At 41.8% G+C, this 15,951-nt stretch overlaps 1 protein-coding gene across 2 annotated transcripts in view; it reads left to right on the top strand.

Annotated features, from left to right (window-relative positions):
• Positions 1 to 15,951, top strand: part of LOC306846365 (dihydropyrimidine dehydrogenase [NADP(+)]-like) — a 127,907-nt gene that overhangs the window by 86,670 nt on the left and 25,286 nt on the right. For both annotated transcript variants that reach the window (XM_079379690.1, XM_079379691.1), the window contains 2 exons: positions 4,683 to 4,803; positions 7,326 to 7,445. In XM_079379690.1, coding sequence (XP_079235816.1) covers positions 4,683 to 4,803; positions 7,326 to 7,445 — 241 coding nt within the window. The remainder of the gene's footprint in view (positions 1 to 4,682; positions 4,804 to 7,325; positions 7,446 to 15,951) is intronic.

Genomic DNA, 15,951 nt, shown 5'->3' on the forward strand with positions numbered 1-15,951 from the left:
TTACTGTGGTTGTGATTTCTTTATCACAGATTTTTCATACACAGGGCAAAACATTCTAAAATTTTCCTGCTATTCGTTTTAAAATAGCAACATTTGCACTCTAATTAATCAGAGATGATCACTAGAATATTCTTAATACAGATGTACCATATTTGAGTTCCTTTTTATTTTATTTTTAAAATTATGATATTACATTAAAATCACACCCTCTAAAACCACTTGTCCTCATATTTCATACAGACATATTTTTATTAGAATATCATATAATATAATATTTTATAATATAATAACTTAATACTTCATGTAGATATTCTATTATACTGTATTATATTATATTACATTACATTATCACACCCTGTAAAGCCTAAGAATAAGAATATGATATAATATTTGTATAATATAATATAACTTAATACTTCATAGTATATAATATTATAATACATTATATTATATTACAAATTCTATATCCTGGCACAAGGAAAAGCTTAATTCTAAAAAACTGTAGTAACATACATTGTATATTATACCTGCTTTTTGTCATGAAAGTCTTTTTTAATAATTTATCTGCTATGAAGTCAAGACTCTCTCTCTCTCTCTCTCTCTCTCTCTCTCTCTCTCTCTCTCTATATATATATATATATATATATATATATATATATATATATTTATATTTATATTTATTTATATACACATATATTCAGTATAACTGTTTTGACTGATGTTAAGTAGCTTATATTTTCTCTCATAATGATGATTATGAGAGAATGATGAAATGATAACAAATTATTTTTACCAATTTGGTTTGGATTTTTGATCATTTTTCATTACTAATAGCAACACAAAACCAAAATCGATACTGCAAAATATAATTATTTTGTCCACGACATAAAACGAAAAGGAAGGAAAGGGCCAGGACATTTTTTTTAATAATCCGAAATAATTCTTTGATACAAATACTTCTACTTTTTCAGTTCTGTAGCCCGTTTTGAATCAGTAATATGAAAATCATCACAGCATCCGGAGCTGAAGCAGCTGCTGTCCATGGTTCTGAAAACAGACATCCCACAATCTGCAGGACAAAGTACTTTCCCTCCCAGCTTGATTTATATTTATAGATCCTCCTTATGTGTGATATTGTCTGCAGTGGATGAGATACTGCACCCATGGCTTACTTTACACCACCTGTGCTGTGTTTCTGATGTGTTCGAGTCCTCCGCTTCATATATTACCACCTTAGAAGTGAAACATATTCATTGATCTTCCACTGCACCTTCATGTGTATCAGCCCTTGTTTCAGAGTCTGACCAGAGTGTGTGTGTGCAAGTGAGTGATCTCATACTCGGACTCAATGCCCTCTACATGAGATTGATGCATCTCATAAGTGTCCCGAGCCTCGCCGGAACCTGTTCTTCCCAGATTTCGAGGGAAAGGGTTTCAGACACGTCTTGCCAGAGGTGCCTTTCTCCCTGCATTCAAAGCACCGGCAAAGCACGAGCCCTGAGCTCAGAGCCTTGAAAGCCAAGCTTACAAACACTTGTCAGCCAGAGGCCTTTAATAAGCTGTCATAGGCCTTCCCAGCACCACTGAGCTCCCCTCTGTGAGGACATTAAGTTCTTACAAGCAGCATCTGTTTCAGGGCCAGGCACCTGCCTCTGGCCCTAGCGCTCCGCTAATGCTTTTCTACCTTCCCTTGACCATGCTCCCTGCTGTTAGCCACTATGTTTTAGCCTTGCCACCAGTGACCTACGCACAGATGGACACGCACACACACACTTGCGCTCGCAGACATCTGCTGGCCAGCCTCCATTATGCTCCTGGAAATCTTAATGTGTTCTCAATCTCTTCTGCGAGCCTAAAGGTGGCGTTTTTTTCTCCTCGCTCAAGCATTTCATTCCTCGGGGCGCCCGGGTCCCATATCCACCGACAGCTTGCATAGTTTTCCCTCTGTCTTTTGGGTTTTTCTAGCTTCTCTCTGTAGACCGTAGAACATTCTGGTTGCTACCCTCTGACAAGATTTAGTGTGCGTGTGCATGCATGTGTGTGTGCTTTGCCAGCCTTGTTATAAATGCTCGCTGCCCACATCCCTCCCACGGCCCATACTGGTGGCTATTTTCCTCCAATGCACCACATATCATCCCTTCATGTTCCTCAGCACAAAAGAAACTCGTTCAGACTGAAGATCTCCACCTTGAAAAGCACTGGAGTTTCTCGTGTCGTGTCAGCATCCACCGGTTTCCTGTGTTCAGGCGGCAAATTCTCAAGACAGAAACAATAGCTCGAGGGTAAGATCCACAATAAAGTTTCTCGCGCAGCGATTACAGAGCGCAGCACAGAGGCTGCGTTTCAATCAAACGTGATGGGCTACAACAAGTTAGACAATAGGGCTTTTCCTCAAAAGCGCCTCATTTCTATCTCTTTGTTTGCTGCTTTGTGCTCATCCCTTTCCTTTCACTCACTCTGACACTTTTCCGCTGAAAAAAGAAAAGAAAAACATTAAAAAAGAGATGTTTTATGGGCCCACACATGCTATGAACAAACACGCTCATATTCAGAGGAAAACAGAAATGCCCCGAAGCATCGCATTTCCAACAGATGTCTGAGGAGCCCGGAGCCTGGTACGACAGAGGCACATCACATTTCCATTTGGCACATCTCAGCCGTATCTCTGAGTTATGACAGTTTGCGCTACTCTCAAGATGCGCGCCATTCAAATCTCATTCATTATGAATGCCAGTGATTTGGAGGGCTGCCATCACGTTGCTCTCCAGAACCACAGCACCAACAGAGGAGGAGATACGGCTTCACTATAAAACACCCTTTATTCTGCTCCAGATGGGTTCTTTTCCTTCGTTTAAAAGTTCCGAGGGACTCGAGCTGTATCCGATTCAATGTTTTAATTTAGTCTTTCTTTTGATTAAAATGCAGGATGTTTTAGGCAGATCTGACTTATTGAACTCACATTGTTCGAATTACAAGAAGTTTAGAGGAGGCCAAGACTCCTAATTTTCAGTCGTAACCCCTCTAGTTATCTCTACAATCAGGCTGAGAGGGTGGCAACCCAACCATCCCTCAAAGTGTCATATCATTTTTTTTACAACAGTTCATCACCTCCATAATGTCAGATTGATATTGATTTAAAAGAAATATTTCAAACATTAAAAATAACTTCAATGACAATAGCCAGTTGCAGTGCTGTATATCCTGTGGCAGATATGTTTAATATAGCAGGGAGTAAAATCATATCTTGTTTACCATAGTTACCCTATTATTTCAATTGTGATATTGAATAAACATATTATATTAATTATCAATCAAAAGTTTGGTGTTCGTAAGTCTGTTTGTTTTTGTTTTGTTTTGTTTTTTAATAAATATTTTATTCAGCAAGGACAAGTTCAACTGATCAAAAGACAAAAGATTTTATTTCAAATAAATGTTTTTATCATTTTTATTTATAAAAGAATCACGAAAAAAATCAACACAGTTTCCAAAAAAAAGCAGCTCAACAGTTTTTTTACATTGATAATAAGAAGAAATGTTTATTGAGCAACACATCAGCATATTAGAATGATTTCTGACAATAAAGACTGAAGTAATAGCTGCTGACAATTCAGCTTTGCCATTATAGGAATACACTGCATTTTAATATATATTCAAATGGAAAACAGCTATTTTACATTGTAATAATATTCCACAATATTACTGTTTCTACTGTATTTTTTTTTTTTACTAAATAAAAACATTAACTTTTGAATGGTAGTGTACAGTACTGGATATAAAAGAATAGAAGTTATAGGGGAGACTGGGGTTACTTGTCTCTTCAATTATGAAAAAATAAATAGTAAAAGGTAACCAGCATACAAAATTACTGCTAGAGACACACACTGGTGTAACTGGACTCTTGAATCAAAACCTTCTCATTATTGAGATATAGCACTTTTCCTCATGGGACAACTAGCCCCGGTCTCCCTTGTACTGGAAAGCAGATCTTTGAGTATTGGTTCCCCTGAAGCTTTGTTATAATTTAAACATTGAAGAACACCAACCTTAAATGATTGCATTCCTATCAGAAAGGTGCACACACAATATAGATTTTTTTTGTTGTTGTTGTTGTTTACTGAATGAGAGGGAGATGAGAGGCAGAATGAGCGGCACTAAGAGAAGGCTGGGGGAAGGGAGCGGGAAAAGGCAGCCGCAGAAGTGAAAAAGCAACATGAAGGCGGCGATGTGTTTCAGACGACATGTTCAGACACAACAGCGTTTTCCTCCCTGGCCACATCTGAGAGAGTTCATGAGAGGAAACCATTTGGAGTCCTTGGTGTGTGTGTGTGGGCGGTAGAAAGAGAGAGACTCTATGCGAGTGAGGAAAAAAGAAGAGAGATTGAGAGAAAACACATTTTAAACATTGCCTCTGTGCTCTGTGGCCAGTGGTCGGTGAATATTTAAGGCAGCCTTGCTGTTTTAAAATGGACCGGCAGATGAATGTGAATGAATGAGAAATACACCTCAAATGTCCCAGTTTTCACTTTTTGTCATTTTTGGTTTGGCCTCTGAGAACCTGAATTAACAGCTAGAAGTTCCTGGATGTCTGAAACGAATGTCAGAATAGGTCTTAAATAGTAGTTTCTTTATGTGATCCACAGAAGCATGTAACAAGTCTTGACTTACATCCCCCATTACTCTAGGACCCTGAGCTGGTGAGGAACATCTGTCGCTGGGTCAGAAAGGCCACCACCATCCCCTTCTTTGCCAAGCTCACACCCAACGTCACCAACATCGTTGACATCGCCAGAGCCGCATATGAGGGTATGAGCAGCCTCATCTACAAGCAAACATATAACAGTATACACAGTCGTTTTGAGTGCATTTGTAGATATGTGGATTTAAAAACAATATGTTACGTATGATGGGGAGGTCTTCTAAAACAGGAGTGCATGTATATATTTGGGGTCTGTACACTGTAAAAAAAAAAAAAAAAAAGTTGGGCCAACTTAATATTTTAAGGCAACCAGCTTCAGATTTTTGAGTTTTCTCAACTTGTTGTTTTAAGTATATACAACAAAAAGCTGAGAATCTCCAACAAAAATAATTTGTTGCCAAAAAGCTGGTTGCCTTAAAAAAAAGTTTTTTTTACAGTGTAAGATGTTTTATTTATATCTTTGAAAAAAATCTCAAATGCTCACCAAAGCTGCAATTCAAAAATCAAAAATACAGAAAAAAAGTAATATTGTGAAATATTTTACAATCCAAAAGAATACGTAGCTTTCTCTCTCTCTCTCTCTCTCTCTCTCTCTCTCTCTCTCTCTCTCTCTCTCTCTCTCTCTCTATATATATATATATATATATATACATTGAACAAATATAAATGCAACACTTTTGTTTTTTCCCCCATTTTTCATGAGCTGAGCTCAAAGATCTAAGACTTTTTTCTATGGACACAAAAGGCCTATTTCTCTCAAATATTGTTCACAAACCTGTCTAAATCTGTGTTAGTGAGCACTTCTCCTTTGCTGAGATAATCCATCAACCGCACAGGTGTGGCACATCAAGATGCTGATTAGAAAGCATGATTATTGCACAGGTGTGTCTTAGGCTGGCCACAGTAAAAGGCCACTCTAAAATATGTATATGTAAAATATGTAAAAGTGTTGCGTTTATAATTTTGTTCAGTGTATAATATATATATATATATATATATATATATATACATATATATATGCTTTTGATCAATTTAATGCATCCTTGCTGGATAACTGTTAATTTCTTTAAAAATACTAATAACTAACTATTAAAAAATAATAATAAAATAATATTAATAATAATAATAATAATCTTACTGACCCTCAACTTTTGAACAGTATTGTACATTCAACTCATTACCCTAATCAGTCATTTTTAAATTACATTTTTACATTTATTATTATTATTATTATGACGTTCAAACCATTTTCAGATGGAGGAAAACATTTTAAATAAGATTCTATTGTTTATATTTTCGATGTACATTTACATTACATTTAGTCATTTAGCAGATGCTTTTATCCAAAAACCTTACAAATGAGGTCAATATAAGCAATCAAAACCAACAAAAGAGCAATATATGTAAGCGCTATTACAAGTCTTGGTTAGTGTAACGCAGTATACGTAGCAAGTTTTTTTTCTTTTCGTTATAATAAATATAATAAAATAATAAATAAAAACAAAACAAGTAGGTCAGGGTCAGGTTTTTTTTTAAATAAATAAAAAGAAAACAAGTTGAAAGAATAGAAAAAGAATAGAGAATGCATAAAACAGAAATAGAATAGAGAGCGCAAGTGTTAGATAGTCAAGCTTTTTTAATAAATTAAAAGAAAACAAGTAGATGAAATAGAAATAGAATAGAGAGCGCTAGTGTAAGAGGGTCAAGTGTAGGAGTAGATGGAAGAGATGTTTTTTTTTTTAGCTATTTCAATGTACAACTATTGTATATGCATCTACGTGGTAATCAGCATATTCTTCATGCAAATTTTTATCTTCATGCAAAATCTTTTATTACACTGCAATTTAAGTCATTTAACCCCATCATTCATTCTCATTCATGTTCTTCACAATAGAAGTCAAGAAGGTGAAGGATGAATTGTACAATATAAGCCAGTAACCTTTTTTAAACACTAGATTTGCTGAGTATTGATTTATGTTATTTTGTTAAAAGTCTCCTCCTGGCTCCAAATTTGCGTTTGATGCCTTACATTACATTAAATTACATTACAACTACATATTTTTATATCTGTACCCTCATGGACACATTCAGATATATATAAAAAAAAATTATGTATATATATATGTGTGAGTGTGAGTGTGTGTGTGTGTGTGTGTGTGTGTGTGTGTGTGTGTGTGTGTGTGTGTAAATAAAAAGTATATATTGATCAAAACTACAATTTAAATAGCACATCTGAAGTATTCTCATACACGTGAACAGTTATTTATTCATTTAGTCATTTCCTTCACACATGCATAACTCAACATGATTTAAAAATTAAATTAGCATGTACAGGTATAGCAGTGCTTGTCACTTGGCATAAGAACATTTTCAAGTCACTTTACACTTTTATATATCTTGACTTGTTCCTGCTTAACATATGATCACTTCTATACAAATTAGCTTCACAATGTAATTATTCATGTATTTTATAAATAAGGACCTGGTAAAGTATGATCTTTTTTGGCAGGATTAAAAGTAGCACTGTATTTATATGTTCTGATATTACTGGAACAGCGTCTCAATGTAATTTCATGAACACAGTGTGGCTGGTTCAGGCTTTTGTAAGAACCTCTGTGGTTGTTTGTAGGTGGGGCAGATGGAGTCACAGCCACCAACACTGTATCTGGACTAATGGCTCTCAAAGCCGATGCCACACCCTGGCCTGGGATTGGCAGAGGCGCCAGAACTACATACGGTGGCGTTTCTGGTAAGAGAGGGAGTGTGTGTGGAGTGTGTGTGTGTGTGTGTGTGTGGTGTTGGCTGGCGCACTGGGTGCTGAGATGTCTGGGCTTGCTCTGGTCAGGTCCTGCCTGCACAGACAGATGGACTAGATCAGGTGTGAAAGTACTGGGCATGCTCTCTGCTCTCTAGAAATGGAGCTTCAGTATAGGAGGCTTATAGTGAAAATACATAAATCCAGCTTGAAGTACACTGCAAAAATCACTTTGTCAATCAGTATTATTATCCAATAAAAATCAAGCATCCTTAAAACAAGATACTTACTCAAGAAAAATAATTATGTATTAAGACAAATTACATTTATTTAAATATTATTTTAATTAATAATATTGTTGCATAAATCCAACTAAATTTAGATTTTTTTTTTTTTATAAATGAGACTTACGCTTAAAGCAAGAAAAAAAAAAAGTAAATCAAATTTATAGCATTGTTTTATTATTCAAGATTCAAATTTTTGTCTTACTTTAAAACATATTTAAATGTCAGTTAATATTTTTTTAATCATATTTCCCAGAAAAAAAGTATATATATATACATACACACAGAGGGGCAAATAAGTATTTGATACATTGCCGATTTTTCAAGTTTTCCCACTAACAAAGAATGGAGAGATCTGTAATTTTAGGTACACTGTGAGAGACAGAATATAAAAAAAAAAAAATCCAGAAAGTCACTGTAACGGTCCGGTGGTTGTAGGGAAAAGGCGCACGACGAAAGAATAAACAAAAAGAGTAGTCTTTAATAAACAGCATCAACTCACTTTAGACAATTGTTAACTTAAGATCAGACAAACACAAAGGCAGAACTGAGGACTTATAAAGGGGCTGGAACAAACGAGAAAACAAGATAATTGAATCAAACACAGGTAATGCATATAACTAATTAACAGAACTAGGTCAGAAACTAAAACAAGAAGAACCAAATAAGGACAAAAAGGAAACTAAACAAACAGTTCTGTTACAGATATCGCCCCCCTCCCGGAAGGTGCGTCCCGCACCGTAACAGTAACATCGGGGAGGGGGGGGCAGGCGTCCTGGAGGCTGGAGCAGGACCAGGATAGGACAGGGAAGCCTCCAGGACGGATCAGGAGCCTTGGGAGACCATGTCAGGACTGGAGATTCGGGAGGCCATGGCGGATCTGGAGCCTTAGGAGGCCATGGCAGGACTGGAGATTCGGGAGACCATGGCGGATCTGGGTCCTCGGGCGGCCTTGGCGGATCGGGGTCCTCGGGAGGCCATGATGGATCTGGGTCCTTTGTGGCCTTGGCCCTTGGCCTGGCCACACAAACTGCGGCTATATGGCCCCCCCCACCCCCCCAAAATTTCTTTGGGAAAGTTCCCCTCTGGGGGCCACATTGGAGGAGCGGGCGCTTGGGGGCGCTCTGGAGGAGCGGACTCTTGGGGGCACTCTGGAGGAGCGGACTCTTGGGGGCGCTCTGGAGGAGCGGGCACTTGAGGGCGCTCTGGAGGAGTGGGCATTTGAGGGCGCCTTGGAGGAGCGGGCACTTGAGGGCGCTCTGGAGGCGCGGAGCTGGACGGAACCAGCGGAGACGAAGGAGAGCTGGACGGGACCAGCGTAGATGCAGGAGGGCGCTCTTGCAGCGCGGGCTCGTGAGGGCGCTCTCGCGGCACAGACACTTGAGGGCGCTCTTGCAGAGCAAACACTTGAGGGCGCACAGGAGGCACGAAGCTGGATAGAACCAGCGGAGACGAAGGAGAGCTGGACGGGACCAGCGGAGACGCAGGAGGGCGCTCTTGCAGCGCGGACACTTGGGGCCGCTCTGGCAGCGTGGACACTTGGGGGCGCTCTTGCAGCGCGGATTCAAAGGGGCGCTCTTGTAGCGCGGACATTAGAGGGCGCGCTTGCCGCGCGGACATTAGAGGGCGCTCTTGCAGCGCGGACATTAGAGGGCGCGCTTGCAGCGCGGACATTAGAGGGCGCGCTTGCAGCGCGGACATTAGAGGGCGCGCTTGCAGCGCGGACATTAGAGGGCGCACGGAAGCGGGGCTGGACGAGACCAGCGGGAACTCAGGTAGGCTGGACGGGACCAGCGGGAACTCAGGTGGGCTGGACGGGACCAGTGGGAACTCAGGTGGGCTGGACGGGATCCTCATCGCCGTGAATGGCGTAACGTTCATCGCAGGTTGCGGCGGTATCCTCTTCGCAACGGGCGGAACATTCATCGCCTCTTCAATAGGCGGAATTAACATTGTTGCGGACGGCGGAATTTTCCTCGCAGCGGACGGCGGATTAGTTCCGACTCGGGCCCGGACACTTCCCAGACACTGGAAAATCCCCATTCTCCAACATAATCCTGTCGTGTCTGGGAGGTCCATAGGATAGAGGTAACTGGCCCCGAGCCGGAACAGATGGAGGATGGCTGCATCGTGCAGGTCCACTGCCGCTGCGAGCTTGCAGAACTCCTCAGCATAACCATAGAATGAGGGGTTCTTCTGAATTAAAGAAATAAAACGGTCGACGAACTGCATCCTAGCAGGCGTCGGCTGCGTCTTCAGTTTCGGTCTGATCTTCTGTAACGGTCCGGTGGTTGTAGGGAAAAGGCGCACGACGAAAGAATAAACAAAAAGAGTAGTCTTTAATAAACAGCATCAACTCACTTTAGACAATTGTTAACTTAAGATCAGACAAACACAAAGGCAGAACTGAGGACTTATAAAGGGGCTGGAACAAACGAGAAAACAAGATAATTGAATCAAACACAGGTGATGCATATAACTAATTAACAGAACTAGGTCAGAAACTAAAACAGGAAGAACCAAATAAGGACAAAAAGGAAACTAAACAAACAGTTCTATTACAGTCACATTGTATGATTTTTTAATAATTTCCATTTTATTGCATGAAATAAGTATTTGATACAATAAAAAAATAGAACTTAATATTTGGTACAGAAACCTTTGTTTACAATTACAGAGGTCAGACGTTTCCTGTAGTTCTTGACCAGGTTTGCACACACTGCAGCAGGGATTTTGACCCACTCCTCCGTACAGGTCTTCTCCAGATCTTTCAGGTTTTGGGGCTGTCGCTGGTCAACACAGAGTTTCAGCTCCCTCCATAGATTTTCTATTGGGTTCAGGTCTGGAGACTGGCTAGGCCACTCCAGGACCTTGAAATGCTTCTTACGGAGCCACTCCTTAGTTGCCCTTGCTGTGTGTTTGGGGTCATTGTCATGCTGGAAGACCCAGCCACGACCCATCTTCAATGCGCTTACTGAGGGAAGGAGGTTGCGCACGCAGCAGGATTTTAATCCATGACAGTGTAGTGTGTTACTAATAGTAACCGTTGATGTGGTCCCAGCTCTCTTCAGGTCATTGACCAGGTCCTCCCGTGTAGTTCCAGGCTGATCCCTCACCTTTCTCAGGATCATTGATACGCCACGATGCGAGATCTTGCATGGAGCCCCAGTCCAAGGGAAATTGACAGTCATCTTGAATTTCTTCCATTTTCTAATAATTGCGCCAACAGTTTTTGCCTTCTCACCAAGCTGTTTGCCTATTGTCCTGTAGCCCATCTCAGCCTTGTGCAAGTCTACAATTTTGTCCCTAGTGTCCTTAGACAGCTCTTTGGTCTTGCCCATAGTGGAGAGGATGGAGTCTGATTGATTGAGAGTGTGAACAGGTGTCTTTTATACAGTTAACAAGTTCAAACAGTTGCAATTAATACAGGTAATGAGTGGAGGATAGGAGGGCTTCTTAAAGACAAACTAACAGGTCTGTGAGAGCCAGAATTCTTGCTGGTTGGTTGGTGATCAAATACTTATTTCATGCAATTAAATGGAAGTTATTTATTTAAAAATTATTCAATGTGATTTTCTGGATTTTTTTTATATTCTGTCTCTCACAGTTGAGGTGTACCTACGATGAAAATTACAGATCTTTCCATTCTTTGTAAGTGGGAAAACTTGAAAAATTGGCAGTGTATCAAATACTTATTTGCCCCACTGTGTATACTGCCCTCCAAACGTTTGGAAACGCCCTAGGAAAGTGGGGTTTTGGACAATATTGGCATGAATCCTTTTTAATTTGTGATAATTTTGCACTGATTATGGACAACACAAACTACGAAAACATATTTTATTACATAAACAGTGTATACATAGAAAAAAACGTAAATTTTCGATTCATCAGAATATCCACCATTAGCAGCTATTACAGCTCTGCATAAACTGGGCATCTGAGCTGTCAGTTTATTCAAACATTGACTTGATATATTACTCCAAGCCTCCTGAAGGATTGCCCAAAGATGATTCACACTGGTTGGACACTTCTTACGGACATCACGGTCCAGTTCCTCCCATAGTAGCTCAATTGGGTTGAGGTCGGGTGATTGGGGAGGCCATTCCATGACAGACATGATGCCAGCTGACTGTTTCCTCTCCAAATAGGATTTGCACAGCTTGGAAGTGTGCTTGGGGTCATTGATACGAATTTATGCTGATATCATCCAAAACCACACTTTGCCAGGGGTGTTTCCAAACTTTTGGAGGGCAGTGTACATATATATGTGTGTGTGTGTGTGTGTGTGTAAGGGAACTGTTGTGTGTGTGTCATGTGTTCCTGCCTCTTGTGCCCATATTTGGTTTGTTTCCTGTCCTTGTCTGCTGTAATCATTAGTTAATTCTTGTCTAGCCGTGTTCGTCTCATTATCTATGATTTGCGTGTGTATTTATAGTTCTGTCTGTTCAGTTTCGTGTCGTCTGGTCTACTCGTTACTCCCCGGTGTTTGATGTCTGTGTCTTGCCCTGCCTTGTCTTGCCCTGCCTTGATGTCAGTAAAGTATGTTATTTGAGTTTATATCCTCGTCTGCGTGTTCCTGTGTCCCCCCTCGTGTGTGCACCGGGACAGAAGACCAGACCAAATCAGTAAGCGGCGCCCCTTCACCTCGTTTTGTTTTCCGTTTTTAAAAAGTCTTTTGTTTGCTCCTGTTTTGTCTGTCCCTCGCGGCATGGAAGTCGCCGCTCGGCATCCCGCCTTAGCCCACTGCAAGTCTGCGTGGGAGTTCGGCGGGATCACCGCGAGTCCGTTGGCCGCGAGCCCTCCAGCCTGACAATCGCGGGAGAAGTTCGCCGTTGTCCGCGGCTCATCCAACCCGCCGATCGTGGGAGATATCCGCCGCCGTCCGCGGCTCCAGTCCCAACCTCGCCGCTCACACCGAGTCCGCCGTTCGCGGGAGTTCACGCCGCCGTTCGCGGCACACCGAGCCCGCCGTTCGCGGGAGATCACGCCGCTACCTGCGGTTCACCCAAGTCCGCCGTCCGTGGGGAAAGCCAACCCACCGTCGGCGGCTTCACCGAGCCCGCCGTTCGCGGGAGATCAACGCTGCCGTCCGTGGGGAAAGCCAACCCACCGTCGGCGGCTCACGCTGCTACCCGCGGCACACCGAGCCCGCCATTCGCGGGAGATCACGCCGCCGTCCTGTGGGGAAAGCCCACCCACCATCGGCGGCTCCCCCTGTTCACGCCGCCGTCCGCCTCTGACTCAATGCCCGCCGGTCCGCCTCCTGACTCAATGCCCGCCGGATTGCCGCTGACTCAAGCCTGCCGGCCGCCGCCATTACCCTCTCCGTGGATCAAGTCCACATGTCACGGCCAGGAGAGCCGTGTTTGTGTTTGTTGTGCCCACAGGAACATTTTAAAAGAACCTTGTCATGTCTTGTCCATGGAGACTCGTCTGGGGCAGGCGGCTCCTTGAGTTGTGGCCATGGAGGCCAGTCGCAGCCGCTTGCCCCCCCCGTCGCAGAAGTGGAGGAGGTTGCTGAGGGACCCTGTGAGGGCCCCTGACTCCTCGTCATGCCCAGAGGAAGACTCAGCTTCCTAGCCAGCCCAGGAGGGCTTCTAGTTCCTGTGGGATGTCCTGTTTGTCTGACCCTGGAGGGTTTCTGTCGTGTTTTGTCTGTCTAGCCCCGGAGGGCTCCTGATACCCCCTGGATTCCCCAAGGAAATGTTTTTTTTTGGGGGGGGGGGGGGGTAGTAGAGCTCTGGGTGGAGTGGGCGGGCCGTAGGAGGCCACGGCCACGAAGACCACCCGCCATGGCTTCCTGAGCTCCCAGCTCCGCCGGGGCCTCCGTCTGTTCTGCTCTGGAGGTCCCCGTCCTGTGTTTCTGTGGATGTCTGTCCTGAGGGGCCTCCAGAGCGCCCACCCCCCCTCCCTGATGGAACTGTTAAGGCTCGGGACGAGCCTTTCGGGAGGGGGGAGTAATGTACGGGAACTGTTGTGTGTGTGTCATGTGTTCCTGCCTCTTGTGCCCATATTTGGTTTGTTTCCTGTCCTTGTCTGCTGTAATCATTAGTTAATTCTTGTCTAGCCGTGTTCGTCTCATTATCTATGATTTGCGTGTGTATTTATAGTTCTGTCTGTTCAGTTTCGTGTCATCTGGTCTACTCGTTACTCCCCGGTGTTTGATGTCTGTGTCTTGCCCTGCCTTGTCTTGCCCTGCCTTGATGTCAGTAAAGTATGTTATTTGAGTTTATATCCTCGTCTGCGTGTTCCTGGTTCCTCCCTCGTGTGTGCACCGTGACAGTGTGTGTGTGTTTATTTTTTTTTAAATATCCATAAAAATCCATAAATCCATCCAAAATCCATTCATAAATTCATTTCAATTCATCACATCATAATTACTACAATTATTTTTCATACATTAATGGTATTTTCCCCCTTACTTTAAGCATAAAAACAAGAAAAAAAATGCTAAAGTAGTAAGAAAAACAAACAAATGTAATTGAAGATATATTCTCTCAAAACATGTTTTAATATCTTCCACAGGTACATCTATCACATTTTTTCCATTTATCCATATACACTAATAAAGAAAAAGTGTTTGTAATAGTGTAATATATATTACTGCAAATGTGTGTATTGTCACACATTTTAAACTCCCAGGTTATACAATCACAATGTACGCATTTTACAAATTGCTTTCATTAGTGTTCGAAAAGAACATGTCAATATGCATCTGTGTGCTTACCACTAATAAAAACAATCTCTGTGGTCACACATATTAAACAACTTTTAAACAGCAAATGGTTTATGTATGAGCTGCCACAATGTCTGCAAAGGCAAGGACAGGGTCACAAACACGGCCTGCATTAAAAATTAATACTCATACTATTGAGGCTCTATTTTATGCAAGCAAAACTGACTGGCTGTCATATTTTTCACTTTTAAAGTCTTATGCGCCTCACCGTGCAGCTCTCCCATGGGACCCAGCCTTGCAGCAATGGTCTAAGACTCTGCCCGAGACCAACCTATTGATCAGCGGGGCCCTAAAGGGCCCGTGCGGCCCCACATATTTTATCTGCTCCCAGAACTGTAGCTCTCTTCAGACTTTTTGGTTTCAGAAGCCCATATCCAGAGCATAAAACCATGTGCAGAGCATCCAGGGGCACATAAATGTGTGCCGCCCTGAGCTCTCGGTGGAGCTGGCTTGATTCTCTAATGTATTCAGTAATTTAATGTTTAACTCAGCAGCTGTGGCTAGGTTTAAGGTGCTTTGATTTATGTGGCAAGTGTCATAAAGTCTGAGTGTGGAGGAAATCAATCTTTTCTGTGATGTTTTTTTTTCTCTCAAAACTTTATAATCACAGTTTTTGTACTACATTCTTGCATTAGCCACTAATGATTAGAATACGGATAGAGAGGGTATTTTAAACTTTTAGACTAATTTATTAATATGAATAATTCAACTCATTAGTTGATTAATAAAAGTTGTTTAGTGCTGTTTTGTTACCCCCATTTCTGTGTTCAGATTTGTTCAATAGTCTAGATCAGGGATTTTCGATTGATGTACGATTGAAGAGGTTTCCATCCATTCAAAGGTCCAAATAATAACTTAAACAGGGGTGCGTTTCCCAAAAGCAACTATGGTCGAACGTTCTGTCGTTACCAATAGAGTTCAATGGACCTAACGACCAAGCTAACGATGCTTTTGGGAAACCCACTCTAGGTCAAGTTAGGAATGCACCGATGTATCAGCCAATAAATGATATCGCCCATTGGCCAGTTGTTTATAAACAGTCAATGACTAGTGACTAGGGCTGATTATATTCTGTCAATCAAAAGGAGGCAGAAAAACATGTGTGAAGAAACTGCAACTTGTGTGTGAAGAAAACGTCCCTTGTGTAGAATTTAGGGCTGTTGAATTAATGCAATAATGCATTAATCTCAATCCCACTGCACAAAAATAGAGCGGTTAACGCTGGTTCTGTTTGACCCTATGAGTCACCCGTAGTTCAAGCCAAGGTTGCCAAGTCCACAATTTTTCCCTTTACCAAACATTTTAGTAGTGCGCCTATCCTATCCAATAATTGCTTTGTGCTTTGTTACTTCTGATAAAAAACAAAGCCTCAGCTCACAAATAATGTCCACTTCCTCACAAAATTCAAACAATAAATGTTCTTTGGCACTTTTAAATGAGGCCACACAGATTGCTTTAGCCACCTCAGTTCAAGCAGCAA

The sequence above is a fragment of the Barbus barbus genome (assembly GCF_936440315.1).
Source record: "Barbus barbus genome assembly, chromosome: 26".
Classification (NCBI taxonomy): Eukaryota; Metazoa; Chordata; class Actinopteri; order Cypriniformes; family Cyprinidae; genus Barbus; species Barbus barbus.